Here is a 20,076-nt window from a genome sequence, read left to right on the forward strand (position 1 = left end):
TTATGTTGTACTCTTAATTTTTATTTATTTATTACACTTCAAAGTCGTAAAACACAAAATTTCTGATCGCAGAAGGTCAAAACACAAACTCGCAGAAAAGGTGATGTTTGTGACCGTATGTTAAGAATTGTGATAACCAGAAAAGAAATGAAGTTTGTAAAGCAATTTCTTTTAAATTCTATTTGTAGCAACAGTGACCTTGTTTTTGGCAAGACAAGGTTGAAACGCGAATTAGTTCAAGAGACGATGTTTTTACACAGAAGTGTTTAATTTCTTGGCCAATTGGAAGAGTCTGTAGAACGATGAAGTCCAAAATTCTAACTCTATAGTAACAGTGACTATTTTTGCTGCAGAAGTTTGTAATGGGAAATTGTACAAGTCAGAGTTGATATTTGAGAACATGTGTGTGAAGTTTCATGACAATCAGATAAGAATTGAAGTCTGTAGAGTGGTGATGCTGTTTGAGACGAACAAAAAAATGTACAGACAAATCAACTTTCGACAGCTCAACGTGTGAGGATACAAGAGGCCCAGAGGGCCTGTATTGCTCACCTGTTTCTTTTGTTACATGGAACTGACATATAGGTAATTTCAGACCAAATTTGGTAACTAGAACACAAGACATTTAAACAACTCTTAAACACTTCTTAAGAAGCTAGTACTTAAAGTTGACATTTGACCTCATTACTGTAATAAACAAAACGATTCATAGTTGGTCTATATCACATGCATAAGTGTCATGTTTCTTAGTATATTGTTGTGTGAAGTTTTAAACATATTCGACCCCTGTGACCCTGAAAGTAGGTCAAGGTCATTTCAATTAGGAAACTTTATAGCACTCCATCCCAGGTACCTACTGGCCAAATATTATGACCCTGGGCCTTATGAAACTTAAGAAGAAGATTGTTAAAGCTTTTAACCCATGTTAACATTTGCCCCTCCAATAGCACTTAAAGTTGACCTTTGACCTCATTACCTCAATACAGAAAAAGATTTTTACTGCTGCTCTTCATAACATACCGTAGTATCATGACTTTAGTTCAAATGGTTTTAAGGATATTGTTGTTTGAAGTTTTTCACATATTCGACCCCTGTGACCTTGGAAGTAGGTCAAGGTCATTTTAATGACAACCCCTTTTTTTTAATGAGGGGCTGTTTTGCTCACCTGAATATTTAAGCAGTCATAGCAATTATTCTCATTAAATAAGATTTTATTTATTTTGGCTATCGTTCTTCTTCTAAAGTTGTTGGACATATTTTAAGTATGTCAATACATTTTCCTTCTCAAGCTTTTATAGCTCTATCCCAAGAAGCTACCAGCCAAATCTTATGAATCCATTCCTTTTGGTTCTTCAGAAATCCTTTGAAATGTTGTTGACCTCTGTGACATTTAAAATAGGTTGAGGTCATTTTAATTTGCAAACTTTGGTGAGCTCTATCCCGAGAAGCCACTAGCCAAATATTATAATGTTATGGCTTTCAATTTTTCAGAAGTACTGGATGTTTTTGCCATATTTGACACCTGTGACCTTGAAGAAGGTCAAAGTCATTTTCACTCTCAAACTTTGTTGGGCTATATCTCAGTAAGCCACAAGGCAAATATGAAGGTTCTACACCTTTTAGTACGTCAAAAGAAGTTGTTTGAAGTGTTTGACACATTCGACCCTTGTGACCTTGAAAGCAGATCAAGGTCATTTTCATTCTCAAACTTTGCCTGGCTTTATCTCAGTAAGCCACAAGGCAAATATGAAGGTTCTACACCTTTAAGTTTGTCAGTAAAAGTTGTTTACAATGTTTGACATATTTGACCACTGTGACCTTGAAAGTACATCAAGGTAATTTTCATTCTCAAACTTTGTCGGGCTCTATCCCAGGAAGCCACCAGCCAAATATGAAGGTTCTATAACTTTTAGTTCTACAGAAGAAGTTGTTTAAAGAGTTTGGCATATTTGACCCCTGTGACCTTGAAAGTAGGTCAAGGTCATTTAAATTCGCAAACTTTGTTTGGCTCCTACCGAGGAAGCTTTCAGTCAAATAACATGGCTCTACGCCTGTCTGTTCTTTAGGAGAACGTGTTTAAAGGAAAAGTTGACGGACGACGGACGGTCGGCGGACGGACGGACAGCAACGGACCCCGCACCATGACACAAGCTCACTTGCACTTTGGGCAGGTGAGCTAAAAACAAACATTTGCACTGCTGGTCTACATAACATACCCAAGTATCATAACCCAAGAAGCTACTAGCCAAATATTATAGTTTTATGCCTTTCAATTTTTCAAAAGAAGTCACTTGATGTTTTACGCTGCAGTACGGCATAAGCTCACATGGCCCTTCTGGTAAGGTGAGCTAACAAGGTTGGCTCATCTGAACTTTCATTTAAACCATTACATTGCATGAATCTTTGATGGACCCCTCCTTGCTGGCCCAACGGTCTGATGACAGAAGAGAAGAGGATTCATTCTTCACATCAACAATGGTCTCTAGAACTAGCATTGCAAAGTCATTTAGCTAGAGGAACCAACAGCTTTGCCAAGACAAACAAGCTTGAGGTACCAACAGCTTTGCCAAGGCAATCACGCTTTAAGTACCAACAGCTTTGCCAAGACAAATAAGCTTGAGCTACCAACAGCTTTGCCAAGACAATCAAGCTTGAGATACCAACAGCTTTGCCAAGACAATCAAGCTTGAGGTACCAACAGCTTTGCCAAGGCAATCAAGCTTGAGGTACCAACAGCTTTGCCAAGGCAATCAAGCTTACCCAATACCAACAGCATTTCCAAGGCAATCAAGCTTGAGGTACAAGCAGCATTTCCAAGGCAATCAAGCTTGAGGTACAAACAGCATTTCAAAGGCAATCGAGCTTGAGGTACCAACAGCATTGCCAATGCAATCAAGCTTGCCATCCTACATTGCCAAGGCAATCAAGCTTGTCATCCCAACAGCATTGACAAGGCTATGAAGTTTGAGGCACCATCAATATTACTAAAGCAATCAAGCAATCAAAGCAATTGAGCTTGCCGTGCTAACTGAATTGCCAAGGCAATCAAGCTTGATGTATCAACAGCATTGCCTAGGCAATCAAGCTTACCTTCCCACCAGCATTGTGAAGGGAATCAAGCTTAAGGTACAAAAAGCATTGCCAAGTCAGTCAAGCTTAACATACCAACAGCCTTACAAAGGCAATCGAGTTGTGATACCAACAGCATTGCCAAGGCAATCGAGCTTGAGGTACGTACAAAATTGCCAAGGCATTTGAGCTGGAGGTATCAATAGCATTTCCGAGGCAATTTAACTTGAGGTACCAACAGCATTGCTTAGGCAATTTAACTTGAGGTACCAACAGCATTGCCAAGGCAATCAAGCTTGCCATTCCAACTAGAACTGTAAGCCAAATGCTAATTAATGCCCCCACTCCTATATAAACCAGAACTATAATGCAAAGCAGTAATGAGTTCTTTATTTGCTGAGCTGTACACTTATTTAAGTATATAGGTCACTCACATACTTCCTTTACTCCCTCTTCATGCCAAAACATACTTGCAAACCCAAACTTGTTAGCCCATATGAACGAGTTTTGCTGAAAGATGTAATGCAGATATCTCCTCAAATTCTAGGGATCAGCCTGATAAGCTCTCCACTGTATAACCAAGAGGTTTAAATTTGGGGCCCATCCTTTAGCTAATCTAAATAAAACAAGTATTTTGCACAAAGGGGCATAACTCCATCAAAAAAGATTGAAATCCCAAAATAAAATGCCGGTGCACAACTACATAAGATACTGATCATTTATGCAAAGTTTCAAGGAAATCCCCCCTCCCCAACTTCGTTGCGGGGGTATAATAACATTGCCAAGGCAATCGAGCTTGAGGTACCAACAGCATTGCCAAGGCAATCAAGCTTACCATCCTAACAGTATTGCCAAGAGGCAATCAAGCTTGCCATCCCGACAGCATTGAAAAGGCAATCAAGTTTGATGTACCAACAGCATTGCCAAGGCAATCGAGTTTGAGGTACCAACAGCTTTGCCAAGGCAATCAAGCTTACCTAATACCAACAACATTTCCAAGCCAATCAAGCTTGAGGTACAAACAGCTTCGCAAATGAAATCGAGCTTGAGGTATCAGCAGTGTTGCCAAGGCAATCAAGCTTGAGGTACCAACAGAATTGCCAATGCAATTGAGCTGGAGGTGTATCATCAGTGTTGCCAAGGCAATTGAGCTTGGTAAGCTAGAGCAACCAACAGCATTGCCATGACAGTCAAGCTTGCTATCCTAACAGCATTGCCAAGGCAATTGACCTTGAGGTACCAACAATATTGCTAAAGCAATGGAGCCGTCTTAGAAGTACCAACAGCATTTCCAAGGCAATTGAGCTTGCCGTGCTTACAGCATTGTCAAGGCAATCGAGCTTGCCATCCAAACATCTGAAGATGGTGGGATAAAAATTTGTTAAAGCTGATAATTCAAGGTGAAAAGCTTTCAACTGATATTTTAAAAAAGGAACCATTTTCTGGTTTTGAGATTTTCCCCAGTGACAATCTCTTCTGGCTATCGTTTCTAAAGAAGCACCGACATTTTAGATCGTCTTTGCTTGGTAACCAGTATGGTTCTTGCTTGGTCTAAAAAAGCATTACCTGTCAAACCAATTATCATATATATTTTACAACTGACCATTTTGTGATTCAATTCACTGTGCACCCTAATGGGCAACCATTATCAAAATATTATTTATTTCAGAGCCGTTTGTTTTGTTGTTTTTTTGGGGGGAGGAGGGGCAGAGAATGTGCATTAGATATTTTAATTGTTCCTATTTTACTATAATTTTCACTTTTCTTAGATAAATTATATCTTTGATGTGTTCCATTTCCATTTTATTCAACTGTTCTGATTAAAAAATGTTGGTTCAAAGTCGTGAAAGTACTTTTACAGTATAGTAGTGTCACCTTCTGCACATGTTGAACAAATGATAACCATTTTAATGTAAAACACTCTTTTTTTACCAAGCGAGACCCATACTCGTTTTCCAAGCGAGTACATTATATAATGTCGGCGGGTCCTTTGATATGACAGCCTCAATATATAGCCTCTGTCAGCTTAAATCTTAACGTGAGAACAATCTGTTTATACATCATATTCCTCATTCTAGTAAGATTTAAAGATTATAATGAAAAGGATATAGTTAAACAGTATTAACTCTAAATTACATCGAAGGGACTATTTACTCTCAATAACATTGTAGGTACACACTATCAAGGCCGTGACAACAGCATTGCCAAGGCAATCAAGTTACCGTACAAAGAGCATTGCCAAGGCAATCAAAATTGAGGTACCAACAGCATTGCCAAGGCATTTGAGCTAGATGTACCAACAGCATTGCCAAGGCATTCAAGCTTAAGGTAACAACAGCATTGCAAAGGCAATTGAGCTTCAGGTACCAACAAAAGTGCTAAAGCAATCGAGCTAGAAGTATTAACAGCATTGCAAAAACAATTGAGGTTGCAGTGCTAACAGCATTGTGAAGGCAATTGAGCTTTAGGTATAAACAGCAAAGCCAAGACAATCAAGCTAACTCTACCAACAGCATTGCCAAGGCAATCAAGATTGTGGTACCAACAGAATTGCAAAGGTGATTGAACTTGAGGTACCAACAGCATTACCAAGGCAAATCAAGCTTGAGGACCAAACAGCATTGCTAAGGCAATCAAGCTGGCCATCTGAACAGCATTGCCAAGGCATCAAGTTGCCATACTAACAGCTTTGTGAAGGCAATTGAACTTGAGGTACAAACAGCAAAGCCAAGGCAATCAAGCTAACTGTACCAACAGCATTGCCAAGGCAATCAAGATTGTGGTACCAACAGAATTGCCAAGGTGATTGAACTCGAGGTACCAACAGCATTACCAAGGCAAATCAAGCTTGAGGAACAAACAGCATTGCTAAGGCAATCAAGTTTGCCATCCGAACAGCATTGCCAAGGCAATCAAGCTTGTCTTACCAACAGCATTGCAAAGGCAATTGAGCTTGAGGTACCATTTAACAGCATTGCTAAAGTAATCAAGCTAGAGGAACTAACAGCATTGCTAAGACAATCAAGCTTGATGCACTAACAGCCTTGCCAAGGCAATCAATCTTGAGGTATCAGCAGTGTTGCCAAGGCAATCAAGCTTACCTTACCAACAGCATTACCAAGGCAATCAAGCTAGCCTTACCAACAGCATTGCCAAGGCGCTCAAGCTTAAGGTATCAATAGCATTAAAGGCAATTGAGCTTGTGATACCAACAGCATTGCTAAGGCAATTGAGTTTGAGGTACCAACAGCATTTCCAAGGCAATCAAGTTTGCAGTTTCAACAGCATTGCCAAGGCAATTGAGCTTGAGGTACCAACAGCATTGCCAAGACAAAGTGTTCGAAAAGTTTGTTTGCAGAGATACAGACACAGATGCCATGAAATAGCATAAGCTCGACCAGATCAAGCGAGTTAAAAGATACGCTTTGCATTGAAACTGGATGTGAGGTCTTTATAGTATTGCTCCACTTTGATTTGCTTTTTTCCAACAGTAATGGTAGCTTCTGAAAGATACGTTCAACCGCTGAAACATAACAATAGATATCCGATCACAATACTAGTGATGGGCAATCAGTTTAAAATCATAATCAATAATTGGTTTGTAAATCAGAAGTAGTAAATTGATATATTATTGCATGCACAAGTATATCTGATGAAATTCAAGAATAACTGGTTCCCTATATAGATATAGCTAGTAGTTTACTGGTAATGCTGACAAATGATATCATACATCTACCTCTGTAGCCTAGTTTACAGTCTTTACCCATAGCTCCAGAATTGTAGCTCTCCGGGACAAATCGCTCCACTTTGATCTGTTTTTTCTCTAACAGTAATGGTAGCTTCTGTAGGACACGTTCAACCACTGAAACAAAACAATATATATCCTATCACAACACTGGTCCCCTATAGTTTACTGGTAATGCTCAAATCAAGAAAAATGTACAGATGGTTCCTCATAAGTTTACTTATAATAACCACAGCACTATACATGTACCCTTGTTTAACCCTTGTACCGCTGTAGACCATAATGGACTCATCCAGATCAATGCATGTTAGAGTCTACTAAAGTTACATAGGGGTGAAAGGGTTACTAGTGTTAAGCGAAATCAAATGTGAAAAGATTGTTTTAAAGAATTGTTGTTGATATATTATTGCATTCACATATCTGATAAATCTACCGCTGTAGCCTAGCTAGTTAAAGTAGTTTACCGAGAATGATTACATCCAATACGATTACAGTAAAACATGGTTATATTAACGAACCCCAAGAAACCTACTTTATCAGTCACTTATGCAGGTAGTCCTAATTATATGAAAATATGTATAAACAATGTAAACATAAATCACCAGAAATCTTTAAATTTATATTAACATATGTATAATGCTTGAGATGTTCACAGCTTGATTTAATAAATTCTCAAGAGGCTGCATTCGTATTCTCAAATTGAGCCTGGAGAAAACGGCATTTCGTTAATATTGGCACTCGCCCTGGAAACAATAATGACCGAATCCACATCCTATCCCTCAACCTCCACTAACTCCTCCTCCTCCTCACTGTCAGAAATATTGAGTACGTCTTTCACAACCTCAATATCCGACATATCTGTCGTATTCATAACATCACAGTCAATATCGATGAAATCCAAGATTGTGACCTTGACCTCAGCAGCCTCGGTCTCAACTCAACACCTTACAGTGAGATTGTCATCGATAAACTTACTTCACTGTAGCATGATCAGTTAGTCTATAGATATCATGTACGAAGCATTAAAAATTAGTTTTGATAAACAACCCAACACATATAAAATGTCATCGAGAACACTACTCGCTGTGTTCAGCAGTCATACAAAACGTATAAAAGCAGGTAGCTGGCAATTGCCCCTAGAGCGCCTCTCTTTGATCATGGTCGTCTGTCCCTCGATGTCACTGGTGTGTGATTTCTGACTTCGAAAATTGGGTTTTGTACTCCTGTGTTGAAAATAACAATGACCTTCACCTAAGGAGAGCGCTGATTTGCTTTGTAACAGATGATAATTCTCAAAGTATGCGAAACTCACGATATGATCATATGATTACATAAAAGTAAGAGGAGTTGAGCTGACCGGGGATCAGAATCAGTTTGCAATATTCATGAAATCGCAATAAGCGTGCTTGTACTAAACATGTTTTACTGTACTCTTGAATTAATTACTGGCATTGCTAACATCATCAGACAGACATGTTCTCTACCAGTTTACCGGTGATTATTACATCAGTACACATGTACTAGTGATGGGCATTGGGTTTAACCCTTTCACCACTGTAGACCATAATGGACTCATCCAGATTATAATGCATGGTAGAGTCTACTAAAGTTACATAGGGGTGAAAGGGTTAAAAATAATAATCAATAATTGGTATGTAATCAGAAGTAGCAAAACGATCGATGATGGATTGCATAATCAGTTTATAATTTCATGGGACAGAATACCCAAATAAAATGAGAACATAGTACTACTATTACATCAATTAATAGACAGAGTTGTTAACTATACATCAGGTTTCGTTCTTCAATAACGGATTAATTTCAAGCAATATGTATCCAGTTATGACTTTCGATGTATATTTTACATTTAACATTTTTATTTTGATTATGAACCAATTATATCAAATTCGGAATTTGTAATCAATAATCGAAATTGGAAAGGGCAAATGGATCATTTTTTTATTATCATTGATCATCAGCCCATCACTTACATATATACATAACTCCAATTTACCAGCAATGCTTTGTGTAAAGCCCATCAAAATGTACAAAAATTATCACTTTTTAGATCTATAGATTCAAGCATATTCTAAGGACTTACCTCACAGAGTTAATTTAACTTTTTTTAAGGAAATAATGATTGAATGCTATATCAAAAGATTGTTTAAAAGTTTGAAAGAGCAAATAAGTGGAGACAATTCTAACAAGAGGCCCAGAGGGCCTGTATCGCTCACCTGGATATCTAAGAAATTATGGCAAAATATTCTCCAAATGAGATCCAAGGGAATATGCCAGACCCCAAGGCCAATCCTTGTAGCATATCTGTATTTGATTTTTTATGCCCAGCAATTTTATGTATGGTTATGGGGTGGGGATCTCAACTGTTTCCAAGCTGTGACTCAGAAACTAGGTCCCTAGGATTGTGGCCAGACCCCAGGATCAATTCTAATATCATGACTGCATTTGTCTCTTTTTGCCCAGCATTTGTATATATAGTTTTGGGTTGGGGATCTCAACCGTTTCAAAGTTATGACCCAGGGGTTATGTCTGCAAGGGTGGGGCAGACCCTGGGGTCAATTCTAATATCATGACTACATTCGTCTCTTTATGCCCAACAATTGTATATATAGTTTTGGGGTGAGGATCTTAATCGTTTCAAAGTTATGACCCAGGGGATAAGTCTCCAAGGGTGGAGACAGATGCTAGGGCCATCCTGGAGGCAAATGTACATTCCTCTCTTTATACTCAGCAATTGTAAATATGGTTATATGGTGGGGATCTCAACCATTTCCAAGTAATAATTTTTTTTGGCCCCACCCCGGGCCCTTAGCTCGGGGAGTCAGCCCCACCATTTGTACAATTTTGAATCTCTGCCTCCCATGAATGCTTCCGACCAAATATGATCAATATCCATGGTATAGTTCTACAGAAGAAGTCGTTTATAGCAGTATAGCCAAATTGACCCCTTTTGGCACAGCCCTCAGCCCCCTGGGGGGTCAGCCCCACCATTTGTACAATTTTGAATCCCCACCACCTAGGGATTCTTCCAGTGAAATATGGTTGATATCTATCTCTTAGTTCCAGAGAAGAAGTCACTTAAAGTAATATAGCTAAATAACCCTTTTTGGCCCCGCCCCTCAGCCACCACGGGGTCAGCCACACCATTTGTACAATTTTAAATCCCTGCCTCCCATGAATGCTTCTGATTAAATATGATTGATATCCAGTGCATAGTTCTACAGAAGAAGTCCTTTGTAGCAAATATAGCCAAAATGCCCCCTTTTGGCCCTGCCCCTCAGCCCCCTGGGGGGTCAGCCCAACCATTTGTACAATTGTGAATCCACATCACCTAGGGCTGCTTCCAGTCAAATATGGTTGATATCCATCTCTTAGTTCCAGAGGAGATGTCGCTTAAAGCAATATAGCCAAATTGCCCACTTTTTGCTCCACCCCTCAGCCCCCTGGGGGGTCAGCCCCACCATTTGTACAATTTTGAATCCCAACCACCTAGGAATGCTTCCAGTAAAATTTAGTTAAATTCCAATCAGTGGTAAAGGAGAAGTCGTTTAAAGAAATTGTTGACGGACGGACGGACGCCACGGTATGGCATAAGCTCACCTTGGTCCTTCGGACCCGGTGAGCTAATAAATCAATATCTTTCAATTTGTTATCAGCTATATACTGTAAATTCAATTGTCATACCTGCAGGGTCTTGGAATGTTATAATAGCTGTAGCGGACTCTTTCCGGAAGTCCATTTCCTTGATTTCCCCTCCTCCGGTTTTTTTTCTGTTCTCAAAAAAGTAGGTCAGAGTGTCCTCTGTGGTCTTGGGCGATATCTCTGTAACCTTGATTATCCCTAGCTGTTCAGTTTCTTCCTCTTCCTCCTCCTCCTCTTCCTCTTCTTCTTCCTCTCTCTCAGCTTCAGCAGCAACTGCTTCTACAGGTGATTTAGAAATAAATGGTTAATTATCTTCCAGAAATTCACAAACTAGAGCTTTTTTGAGTGCTAATTAACATCAAAACTATCAACTCATTTACTTTATTATTTTAGTAAGTTAGCAATGTATACGGTCAAAACATGTATCATAATGACTTTTAAATGGAAACATTTGAACACGAACGACGAAATACTTAATACATTCATCTTGTAACATAAACGGTCTTGAGCGGGGACATCCTGATCAGGAAATATAATGATAAATATATCCATTGTTATTCTTCACATTAGTAAAGTTAGCAATGTATACGGTCAAAACATGTATCATAATGACTTTTAAATGGAAACATTTGAACACGAACGACGAAATACTTAATACATACATCTTGTAACATTTCTCGTTGAAAGATATGAGATTGGTATAGATAAGTTTGATGGAGAGATCTAGCTTGGTGTAATGATTTAAGTCATACCATTCTCAAATTTACCAAATGCATCCGGTGCATATTCTGGTGAAGGTTGATATGGATATTGATAAGGATGAGCCATCCTCGGAGAAACACTAGGACCTGGATGCATTCTGGGATAAGCACTATAGGGTGGTGGTTGGCCCTGGGTGTATGGTCCTGGAAATCTCGGAGCATACTGGCCGGGATATTGACCACCTATCCCTTGTGATTTTCCTTCTTGACCTTTAGCCTGCTCTTGAGGAAAAAGCACCCCTGGGTATCCTGGTGGTGGTGAGACCTTGAAATAAAACGGATTTTCTGTTCCTGTAAGATCTGGTCTAGCTCCCATAGGGATTGGCCCTTGTTGTCCACCATACTGCGGAGGATATCCCTGATTATACGTCTGAGGTACATTCCCTGGATGTCCCGGATATAGACCATATAAGCCTGGATACTGAATGTTCCGATAACCAGGCTGAGGTTGGTAACCAGGATAACCTTGGTATCCAGGATATGGATAATATTGTTGTTGTCCAACATTTCCTTTTTGCTGTGTTGTATCACCAGAAACAACCAGAGGGCCCAAAGACTGAAAGATAAAAAAAAACATTTTTGTACATTAAAAATAGTAAAAGTCTACCAAATATCTACAGTTAATATTAATAATAATGATGGGTGGTTAAATGATAGTTTGATATTTTAATATTAAACTATAGTTTATATACAATGAGTTTGCCTTGCTGCCCATGTTTTCTGTAATGTAGGTTGTGTGTATTTATGTAGTTGCTGATTGACCAATTAGCGTCTGCCTGAGGGAATGCCCTGTTAGGGATTTGGAGCCCCCATAGCATAGTTTTCTGAATCATTGAAGGAGATTGTTGTGCATTCCCACCCGCCATCCCCTTCAGCACCTCTAATTGTACTGTTTATTCATGTAATATATATATATAATCTGTACTTATATATGATTGTAATACCATATACGTATGCTATAACATTATTTTTGTGCTTTGGTTTTGCTATACACTTAATTAAGCTGTCATATAAATGTCAGCCCGGTTGGTCTCCTGATTTTGTTTTTATTGTTTGGGCTACTCACTCTTAATTTTAAAACATATAGTTTAATTTTGGCATTTAATTCTTGGGGAATTCAACCCTTAATCTTATAATAATATTATACATGTAGTATTTTACGACAGTATGTTTCAGCTTCTCTCATATCGTTGAGGGTCTAGCCGTAGTCGTTGAATATTCCATTTCTCATGCAGCTTCTCCAGGGTCGCTCGCAGAGTCTAGTAGCTTCTCTGGAATTGTCCAGGGTCTAGTTGCTTCTCTGTATCTTTGGAGTCTTGCTCGATCATGTAGCTAGCTACTCTGGGACACCTCGGAGTCCAGATTCTTAAAATTTTAAATATCCTATTAGTAAGTTTAGTCGTTTTGGTATAGAGTGAGTAGCCCCTGATACGCCAAACTTGTAGCTTGTATGTATTATAACTGTAGTAATAAACAGGTTAAACTGTTCGTGCGTGTTTAGTTGTATATAAATCAATAACATTGCGGAAAACTTATTATCAATTTTGTACTTTAAGGTAGCTTATTGAACTGTAATATAGGACGAGGAATAGTGATAAAGATAGTGCCCTTGCTGGGGCTCGAACCCGTGATCCTTGGCTCTCCAGTCTTTAATATATGCTCTACCGCTGAGATAAAGAGGAATTCCCTACAGCTGACGCTTGTAAGGCAACCTAATCAATGCATATCTTTTACAGGACAACTTCCGAATGACAATATTGCATTATGGGATAGACAGAGAACCAAAAAACTTTACTTACAGAAAATAGGCAATGCATACCTGCTGTTTACTCACTGTATACATTACTTTGTAAGAATTATAAAACTTAAGCAAAATCAGGGAGGCAATCACAAGATTCTGAACATTAATATTTTTAATTGTTTATTGGCATCTTTAATTGCTTTAGATACTTAAGATGATGCTACTAAATACAAACAGTGTACATTTTAAAATGAATACAAACTTCCATATGTAACTCTTTAAGCAAATAAGCAACAAGCAAACTGCTAGTCAGAAAATTGAAGAAAAAAATGATTTTTGTTTGTTAGAGAGTTATAATAAAGTGTGTTGGGACTCTCTACCTTAAGGAAGGTGGCAATTCTCAAACAATACACATGTGAAATCTGTACAAAAATTCAGAAGCAATGTACATGTTTGTTGTCTTTACCTGTAGGTCTACCTTTTCCCATGACGTTGGAATGTCACAGGGTATACAAGGACTGATCTCAAGTACATAATTTGGTAATTGAATTCCACTCCTTTTCAACCATGCATCAACCTCTACAAAAACAAAATTTTATTTATTTTACAACAATTATGAAACAAGTTATTTAACTTATATTAATCACTCTTGTTGGCCCAGATGTTAAGGCGGGGGTGGGTCTTTGTGTTGGAGGAAACCGGAGTACCTGGAGAAAACCCACGTGGTCAGGCAGGTGACCCCGTACCTTTTCACATCCGATCGGGAAATCAAACCCTGGCCGCCTTGGTGAAAGGCAAGTGCGCTATCCACTGCATCACACGACCACTCTTTTCTGTTACACATGTATAATTTATATGTAATTGATGTTTTCTTTTTAGAGACTAACACGAATGTAGTATGAACTAGCTGTCTCTAGCACCTTGATCTCTGTAGACAGAAATCGAACCACGTACATATGCTTTTTCTGGTACTTATTTGAAATGTGGGTCATCCTCCTCATGACTTGAGTGCAACATTTCTTAGAATTGGTCCTGATCATGAGGAGACAGTGCATCAGGGACAGCTATTTCTGTAGCTAGTTTGTAGTTTGTTTGTTTTGTTTTGTATTGTTTTACGGACCATCAACAATTGGAGTCATTTAGGGCCAAACAACAGTGTAAAAATAGACATTCACAAAAATCTGAATTCATAAAAACAAGAAACAAAAGGTTAAAATGTGTAAAGATGCTGTTTTGTAGTAGATATCAAAGGAAAACTGTTGAAAGATGGCGATCCACCTTTCATATATATGGCACAGGGTAGTTGTTTATGGAATAGAGCTCTCAAAGTTTGGTGGTCGCCCTCGTTGAGAAAGTGTTTTCCCCTAATATATGGAGAACAGTCCAAAACACTTGTCACCTCAAAAATTGAGAGTTCCAAAGCAGGTGTCGAACGCTGTTTATTTTGTAGATTGTTCATCTATGGCCATCTGAAAGAATCCTGAACTGAAATCAAGTGAGGAGATGAAATTTGGTGTACGCGGTTGGCAAAAGATTCTGTCATATACTTGAAGTATACCTGAAAATCGCAACAGAATCTGTATGAAGATAGACTCTACTGCTCCTTAGTGATCTCCTCACCTGCTTTGATTCTAGGTTTGTTGCGCTTGACAACCAACACTATCCTTTATAGGACTGGAAATAGGGACGTCCTCAGTCTCAGAGACTGGTTTAATAATACCTCGACGTAATAGCTCATCAAGCTGGTGTGTATATATAAGGACAACTTTCTTATCACTTAAGGTAACCGATAAGGTTCAGGTTGTTTGGGCACAAAATCTGGTTTCAAATGAATCCTGTGCTTTACAAGTTCTGTAAACCCTAGATTAGGACTTTCCTTAGTGACAAAAACATCTTTGTACTGATACAAACTAGTTTGGAGTTCAAGTTTTTGTTCACTTAATTGTCAAGTTTGACTGATTTTCAAACTCAAAATTGGACATAAATGTTTCAAAATTTTCATACATTTCATGATCATTCTGAGCATTAATATCAACATCATTAGATAATTAAACATAATGGAGCATGATAATGGAATTATCTCTGTAAAATTATCACATAATTGACCCGATGACAAAATAATACTATTCCTGGATTGAGAATTTTTACAGGAATCAAACGATCAACATCACATGTAACAAGGGATTTGGCTACTAATGCACCTTTGTTCAAAACATCAAAATGAGCCGTGTTCGCCCCCTTGTGTTCCATTGGTTACTATATGTGGAAATTTACCAATAACAATACATTCTGAGTTCGGCTTAACTTTAACAGAAGATACACATCTGACTTTTGACACTTTTCTTCACATCTGGAAAAATACATTGTTTTGAAAACATTGTAGTGTTTCATAACACAAGTTTTGTGACCTAATTTGACTGTAGCTAGCTGTACCAACTATATATATTGACAACACATACTGTTGTTAGCGAGTGTAACACTATAGTGGTTGTAAATTGAAAATCAGAAATACAAAGCAAACATTTGTCAAAAAATGATTTTGGTACAACGTTCACACTACTTTCAGAATGTAGCAAACGAGTTATGTCTTGTGAACACACACTGAAGTATTGGTACATAAAACTATGAGATAAGTTTGATAAGCTTTGTGACCCCACTGTTTACAGATTTGACACTTGCAGTCCGGAGTTTGTGACCTCCTCCTCAGTCCAGTTACATGAACGTTTGATATGGAAACATGTCCTTTGTGTGTCACAATTCAAATCCTGCTGGGTGGGGCATTGTCGTATGTCCTGTGTATCACCCTGGAGTTTACGGTGCTGGTTACCATCTGTAATTTCTGGAGTTTAATGATTGCTTTGGTGTTGCCCCTCTCATTTCAATGCTGCCCAACCGTATCTCGATGTCCTGAAGTTGGGCTAGGAGTTGATCAGTTGTCGTGTTGTCAGATAACACTGGGCGCTATATGGCAGCTGTCATAGGTCTGGGGTCCTGCTCTTTGTAGCCATGGGTCTCACCAATTTTAGCAGAGTGCAAAGCGTCACGTAAAGTTGTAGCTTTTCCAGCACAAACAAACGATGCTAATTGGGAAGACAGACCATCAGTAAACTTAACTGTTATGTCCCGTTCTGTTTTCCCTAGGCGTTTTCCTTTTTGTTAGGCTGGGGTGACATATCGTTCATAGGTTGCTGTGTTGGCTAGTTTGGCTATGTATATATATTACGTAGATGCTGCAGGGAGCTGGGGTACCCACGTACACGGGAGACGGGGTTCACACCATTTGCATTTCCGGAGATGGGATGGGAAAACTTTGGTCCATCATTTGGTACTCAGGTTTAAATAAATTCTGGGGAGTCCTGTCCATAATTAATGTTTAAAAATGTTGATAAATGTACAATTTCACCTTGGGATCATTTGGAATTCGATCTCCACCATGTAGTATTTTATATTGAATACAGAAATAGTCTTCGTTCTTCATTCACGTTTATTCGCCATCTCGGCAAAACCCAACAACAACATGAAATTGTTCCTCAAGCTCCCATACCATAGAGTTCACAAATCATAACAAACATGCAGAGTTACCTCCCCTGCAACGCATTCATGTCATGCTTGCATATAATATTCCTCGTATTATCGGTTTCCAGAAGCAGTCGCGATTTCGTATTCATATCAGTACTAAACTGTTGAAATCATGGATGACTGACATAGACATGTACAAAATCTACCAATGGAAACAAAAAACTAGCAACATAAAACTGTATTAAAAAAAATCAGAACAAACATCTTTTAACGAATTTCTCCTGTCGGAGGTAGCCTTCATATATGTTTCCGTGGTCTATTTTGATTAAGTGTTCGAAGCAAGATAACTTGAATACACTAAAAAGAAAAGAAAACAAATGCTCCGATTCGTAGAAAAAAATATGTTTGATCGTTTAACTAATTATCAAAACAAATTTTGAAAATTTAACATTTTTTTTTATTTTCAATATGTGATCAGCTTGAAGGAATTTATGTTCTTTTAACATTTTTTAAAAATTTTATTTATTCAGTTATATATATAAAAATAATATAATCTGTTATTATTTAGTTGTGCAGTCTTATATCGGTTTTGGTTGATGGCAAGTTATTTCTCATTTTATTCTGTTGAAAATTGACGAAAATTGGAAGTTCATTGTATAAAAAGGTTAAGTACGTTTCATTGAAAACAGTGTTTATCGATATAAGAATGTCTCCTTCGCTCTTCGGAAGTGGAAAAAAATTGGCGAGAAGATGTGGCCTCATTTGCATACAACATTTTCGTATGTTTGTCAGACTAACAAAAAGACTGGTTCATGAATAAAATATATCATTGTGTTTTTCAGGTATGGGTTCATTTTGGACAAGGTAAAAAGTGTATTAAGCAAAACTGCATATTTATGCGTGTTTTTTAATCAGCGATTAATTCATATGTTTTCTGACGAACTTCAAGTAATTTTTGTGTCAGTTTACACAGGATGGTCGAACGTCTAAAATATCCTTGTGAAGTGTACATGTGCAGCAGGTCACGTAGTAGTAACGAGAAATAGCTTGATAAAATGTCTGCGCGGAAATATATAACGCGCAGAAACATATGACTAGACGACTATATATATAATACCATAGCCTACTTCCGTTTTAGATTTGTAATGTCGAGACTCAAACGAATCTTTTGGTAAATTCCAAACGCTTGTACTAGACAGATGAAAAGAACATTTGTCATAAACGACAAAAACTGATGTTATGCCTAATGTTCTCCTTTGTACAATGTATCAAAATAATTTAAAGTTCTTACCACCTCTTCCGTGAAATAACAACAGCCATTTGTTTTGTTTGATATGTGCGCCCGGTACATTTTCTGCTTTCAGACAATTTGTAAATAACCGTCTCACTCGGATCTCACGTGTATCCGCCGGGAAACCCTCTACAGCTATACAATACGGCTGTAACTGTTCCCTAAAGTTGCTGCTAGCCATGTTAAAAGAATAGGTGTAGATCTACCCCATTCTGCTTCGACTCCCATCTGCATGATGACGTGATTAAATATTTGCGAATCAAACAATCGGATTGGTTCCTGAAAAATGGTATTTTCTACTTTCGATATTAAATATCGCAAGTTTATTAACGAGTTTATGTGGGTGCGAGTATGTTAGTGTCGTTATTCGATAGTATGTTGTACTATGTAGTGTTTATATTGTTATTTATAGGAATTGACGGTACAATACCTTATCTCCTGTCTTTCTGTAAGCTGTTTATAGCTGTAGCGAGCGGACTGGATTGGGCTACGGTCCGGATAATATTTCATACGTACGCTATTGCGTGTCGTTAGAGATCGAAAAAAAATATATAATATCACGGAACTATATCTAAGTCCGTGATAATATTGAGTAACGAAAAGAGGGAGATCAGATCGAGGCGCGGTCGTAGTCGGTCCACTATATCATCGGGCTCCTAAAAAAACGTTACTTCAACCATAAGATTGTGCACGTGTTTGGCCACCGGCTCTAGACATTTTTGTGTAAAATGTGTGTTTTGAACAAAACATGGATTAAGACTACATGTAATGGCCAACACTACAAACATGGCGATTTCTCATAAGAATAATCCTCTTTTTTTTACAAAATTGTACACCAAATCGTAGCAATAAACCCAACATCTATACTCGCACCGGTCAGGGGCGGGTCCAGGTGAGGGCGTAATGGGCGTACGCCCCCCCCCCCCTTTTTAAAAAAAAATCAAAAAAAATCGTGATCTGCTAATATTGTATTGAATATGGCAATTTATCATATTCAATCATGTATTCTACATTAAAGCCTACAATATTTTTAGAACAAAAGAACTTGATACTTCAGTGTTTGTTTGTCTTGTATCATGTGAGCGTTCAACGAAACCAGAACTTAATCTAAAATAGAGATATATTTATCAGTCTGGAATTTCTCGTTATTGGTCTACTGCTGTTAAGATCCATCTAATCATTTTAATATACCATAGGCATTAATGGAGAGAATTCGGCATAAAAAATGTCAAACCCTGACACTTCAACTATAAAATATACATGCTCCAAGTCAGGAACCGTTACATTAGTGCATTTCACAATTATTTTATGTTTTTTAGCAAAAAAAAGGTCCACAAATGTTTTCGCCTCGCTCCGCTCGGCAAAAGATTTGATTCTACGCCCCTTCTTTCAAATATCCTAGAAAGGCCCCTACCAGTAGACCCTCGAACCAGACATGCACACCCTTACGCATACAAACACACATCTGCTACAAAGAACACCTACACATAAGCATTCCACACACAATAACACAATGGAATCTCCTTCCCATAGCAGCAGTGCAATGCACAACAATCGAGGACTTCAAGCTTAAGGCACACATACACTATGCAGCCCTCATCACACGCTTAGACATACGTCAGCTTTTACCTTTTATCTATACCATGCACAAAAGAAAGAAAGAAGAAAAGAGTCGCTCGTGACTACTGCTCACCATATATCTACATTTGTACGTATACATGACGCGCTATATATATGTAGGTATACTGGACAATACGGACTTACACTTCCTAAAACTGTGATATATTACAAAAGACTTTGAAAATCATGTCAGCTAGTAATAAACCCCAGCGAGGACAGAGTGTGAACACCAATAGGACCAGTGGTACTGGTGCGAAAACTACGGACGATAGACTTGACTGGACGAGATCTAAAGTCCCTTAATTGTTACAGAAGAAGTTCTGGAGAAGAAATTAGACAAATTACGCATAGACATTCAGCTAGAACATGCCGAGCGTATTGAAGCTCTGGAGGACCGAGTTGTGGATTTAGCAATATAGAACAGGAGAATGAGGACTTAAAAGTTACAGTATCCAAACTGGAGGATGAACTTGGGAATGTGAATAAACGGGTTCGGAAATGGCGGGAAAACACAACGACGGCCGGAAAAATTGCTTGCGTATAACTGGACTACAGGACACCGAGAAGGAATCTGTGGAGGAATGTGTTCAGAAAATAGTTATTTTTTACGGGACACTTTGAAGGTATCGCTCACAGACTGTAAAATTTTACCAAGGAACGTTATCGCTAA

The 20,076-nt window shown here is 38.3% G+C and overlaps 1 protein-coding gene across 5 annotated transcripts in view; it reads right to left on the minus strand.

Annotated features, from left to right (window-relative positions):
* Nucleotides 1-18,021, minus strand: part of LOC110453968 (cleavage and polyadenylation specificity factor subunit 6-like) — a 32,102-nt gene extending 14,081 nt beyond the window's left edge. Inside the window, exons 1-6 of one of the 5 annotated variants that reach the window (XM_021503233.1) lie at nucleotides 17,787-18,021; nucleotides 13,443-13,555; nucleotides 11,227-11,791; nucleotides 10,517-10,753; nucleotides 6,833-6,931; nucleotides 3,772-6,592 (exon numbers count right to left, since the gene is read on the minus strand). In XM_021503233.1, the coding sequence (XP_021358908.1) occupies nucleotides 6,348-6,592; nucleotides 6,833-6,931; nucleotides 10,517-10,753; nucleotides 11,227-11,791; nucleotides 13,443-13,555; nucleotides 17,787-17,967 (1,440 nt within the window). In that variant the 5' untranslated portion in view covers nucleotides 17,968-18,021 and the 3' untranslated portion in view covers nucleotides 3,772-6,347. Of the gene's footprint in view, nucleotides 1-3,771; nucleotides 6,593-6,805; nucleotides 6,932-10,516; nucleotides 10,754-11,226; nucleotides 11,792-13,442; nucleotides 13,556-17,786 lie in introns of those variants that run through there. The other 4 variants (XM_021503232.1, XM_021503230.1, XM_021503231.1 and 1 more) reach the window with 4 other exon arrangements.
* Between the last annotated feature and the right edge of the window lie 2,055 nt (nucleotides 18,022-20,076).

Source organism: Mizuhopecten yessoensis, unplaced genomic scaffold, assembly GCF_002113885.1.
Source record: "Mizuhopecten yessoensis strain PY_sf001 unplaced genomic scaffold, ASM211388v2 scaffold7551, whole genome shotgun sequence".
Lineage (NCBI taxonomy): Eukaryota > Metazoa > Mollusca > Bivalvia > Pectinida > Pectinidae > Mizuhopecten > Mizuhopecten yessoensis.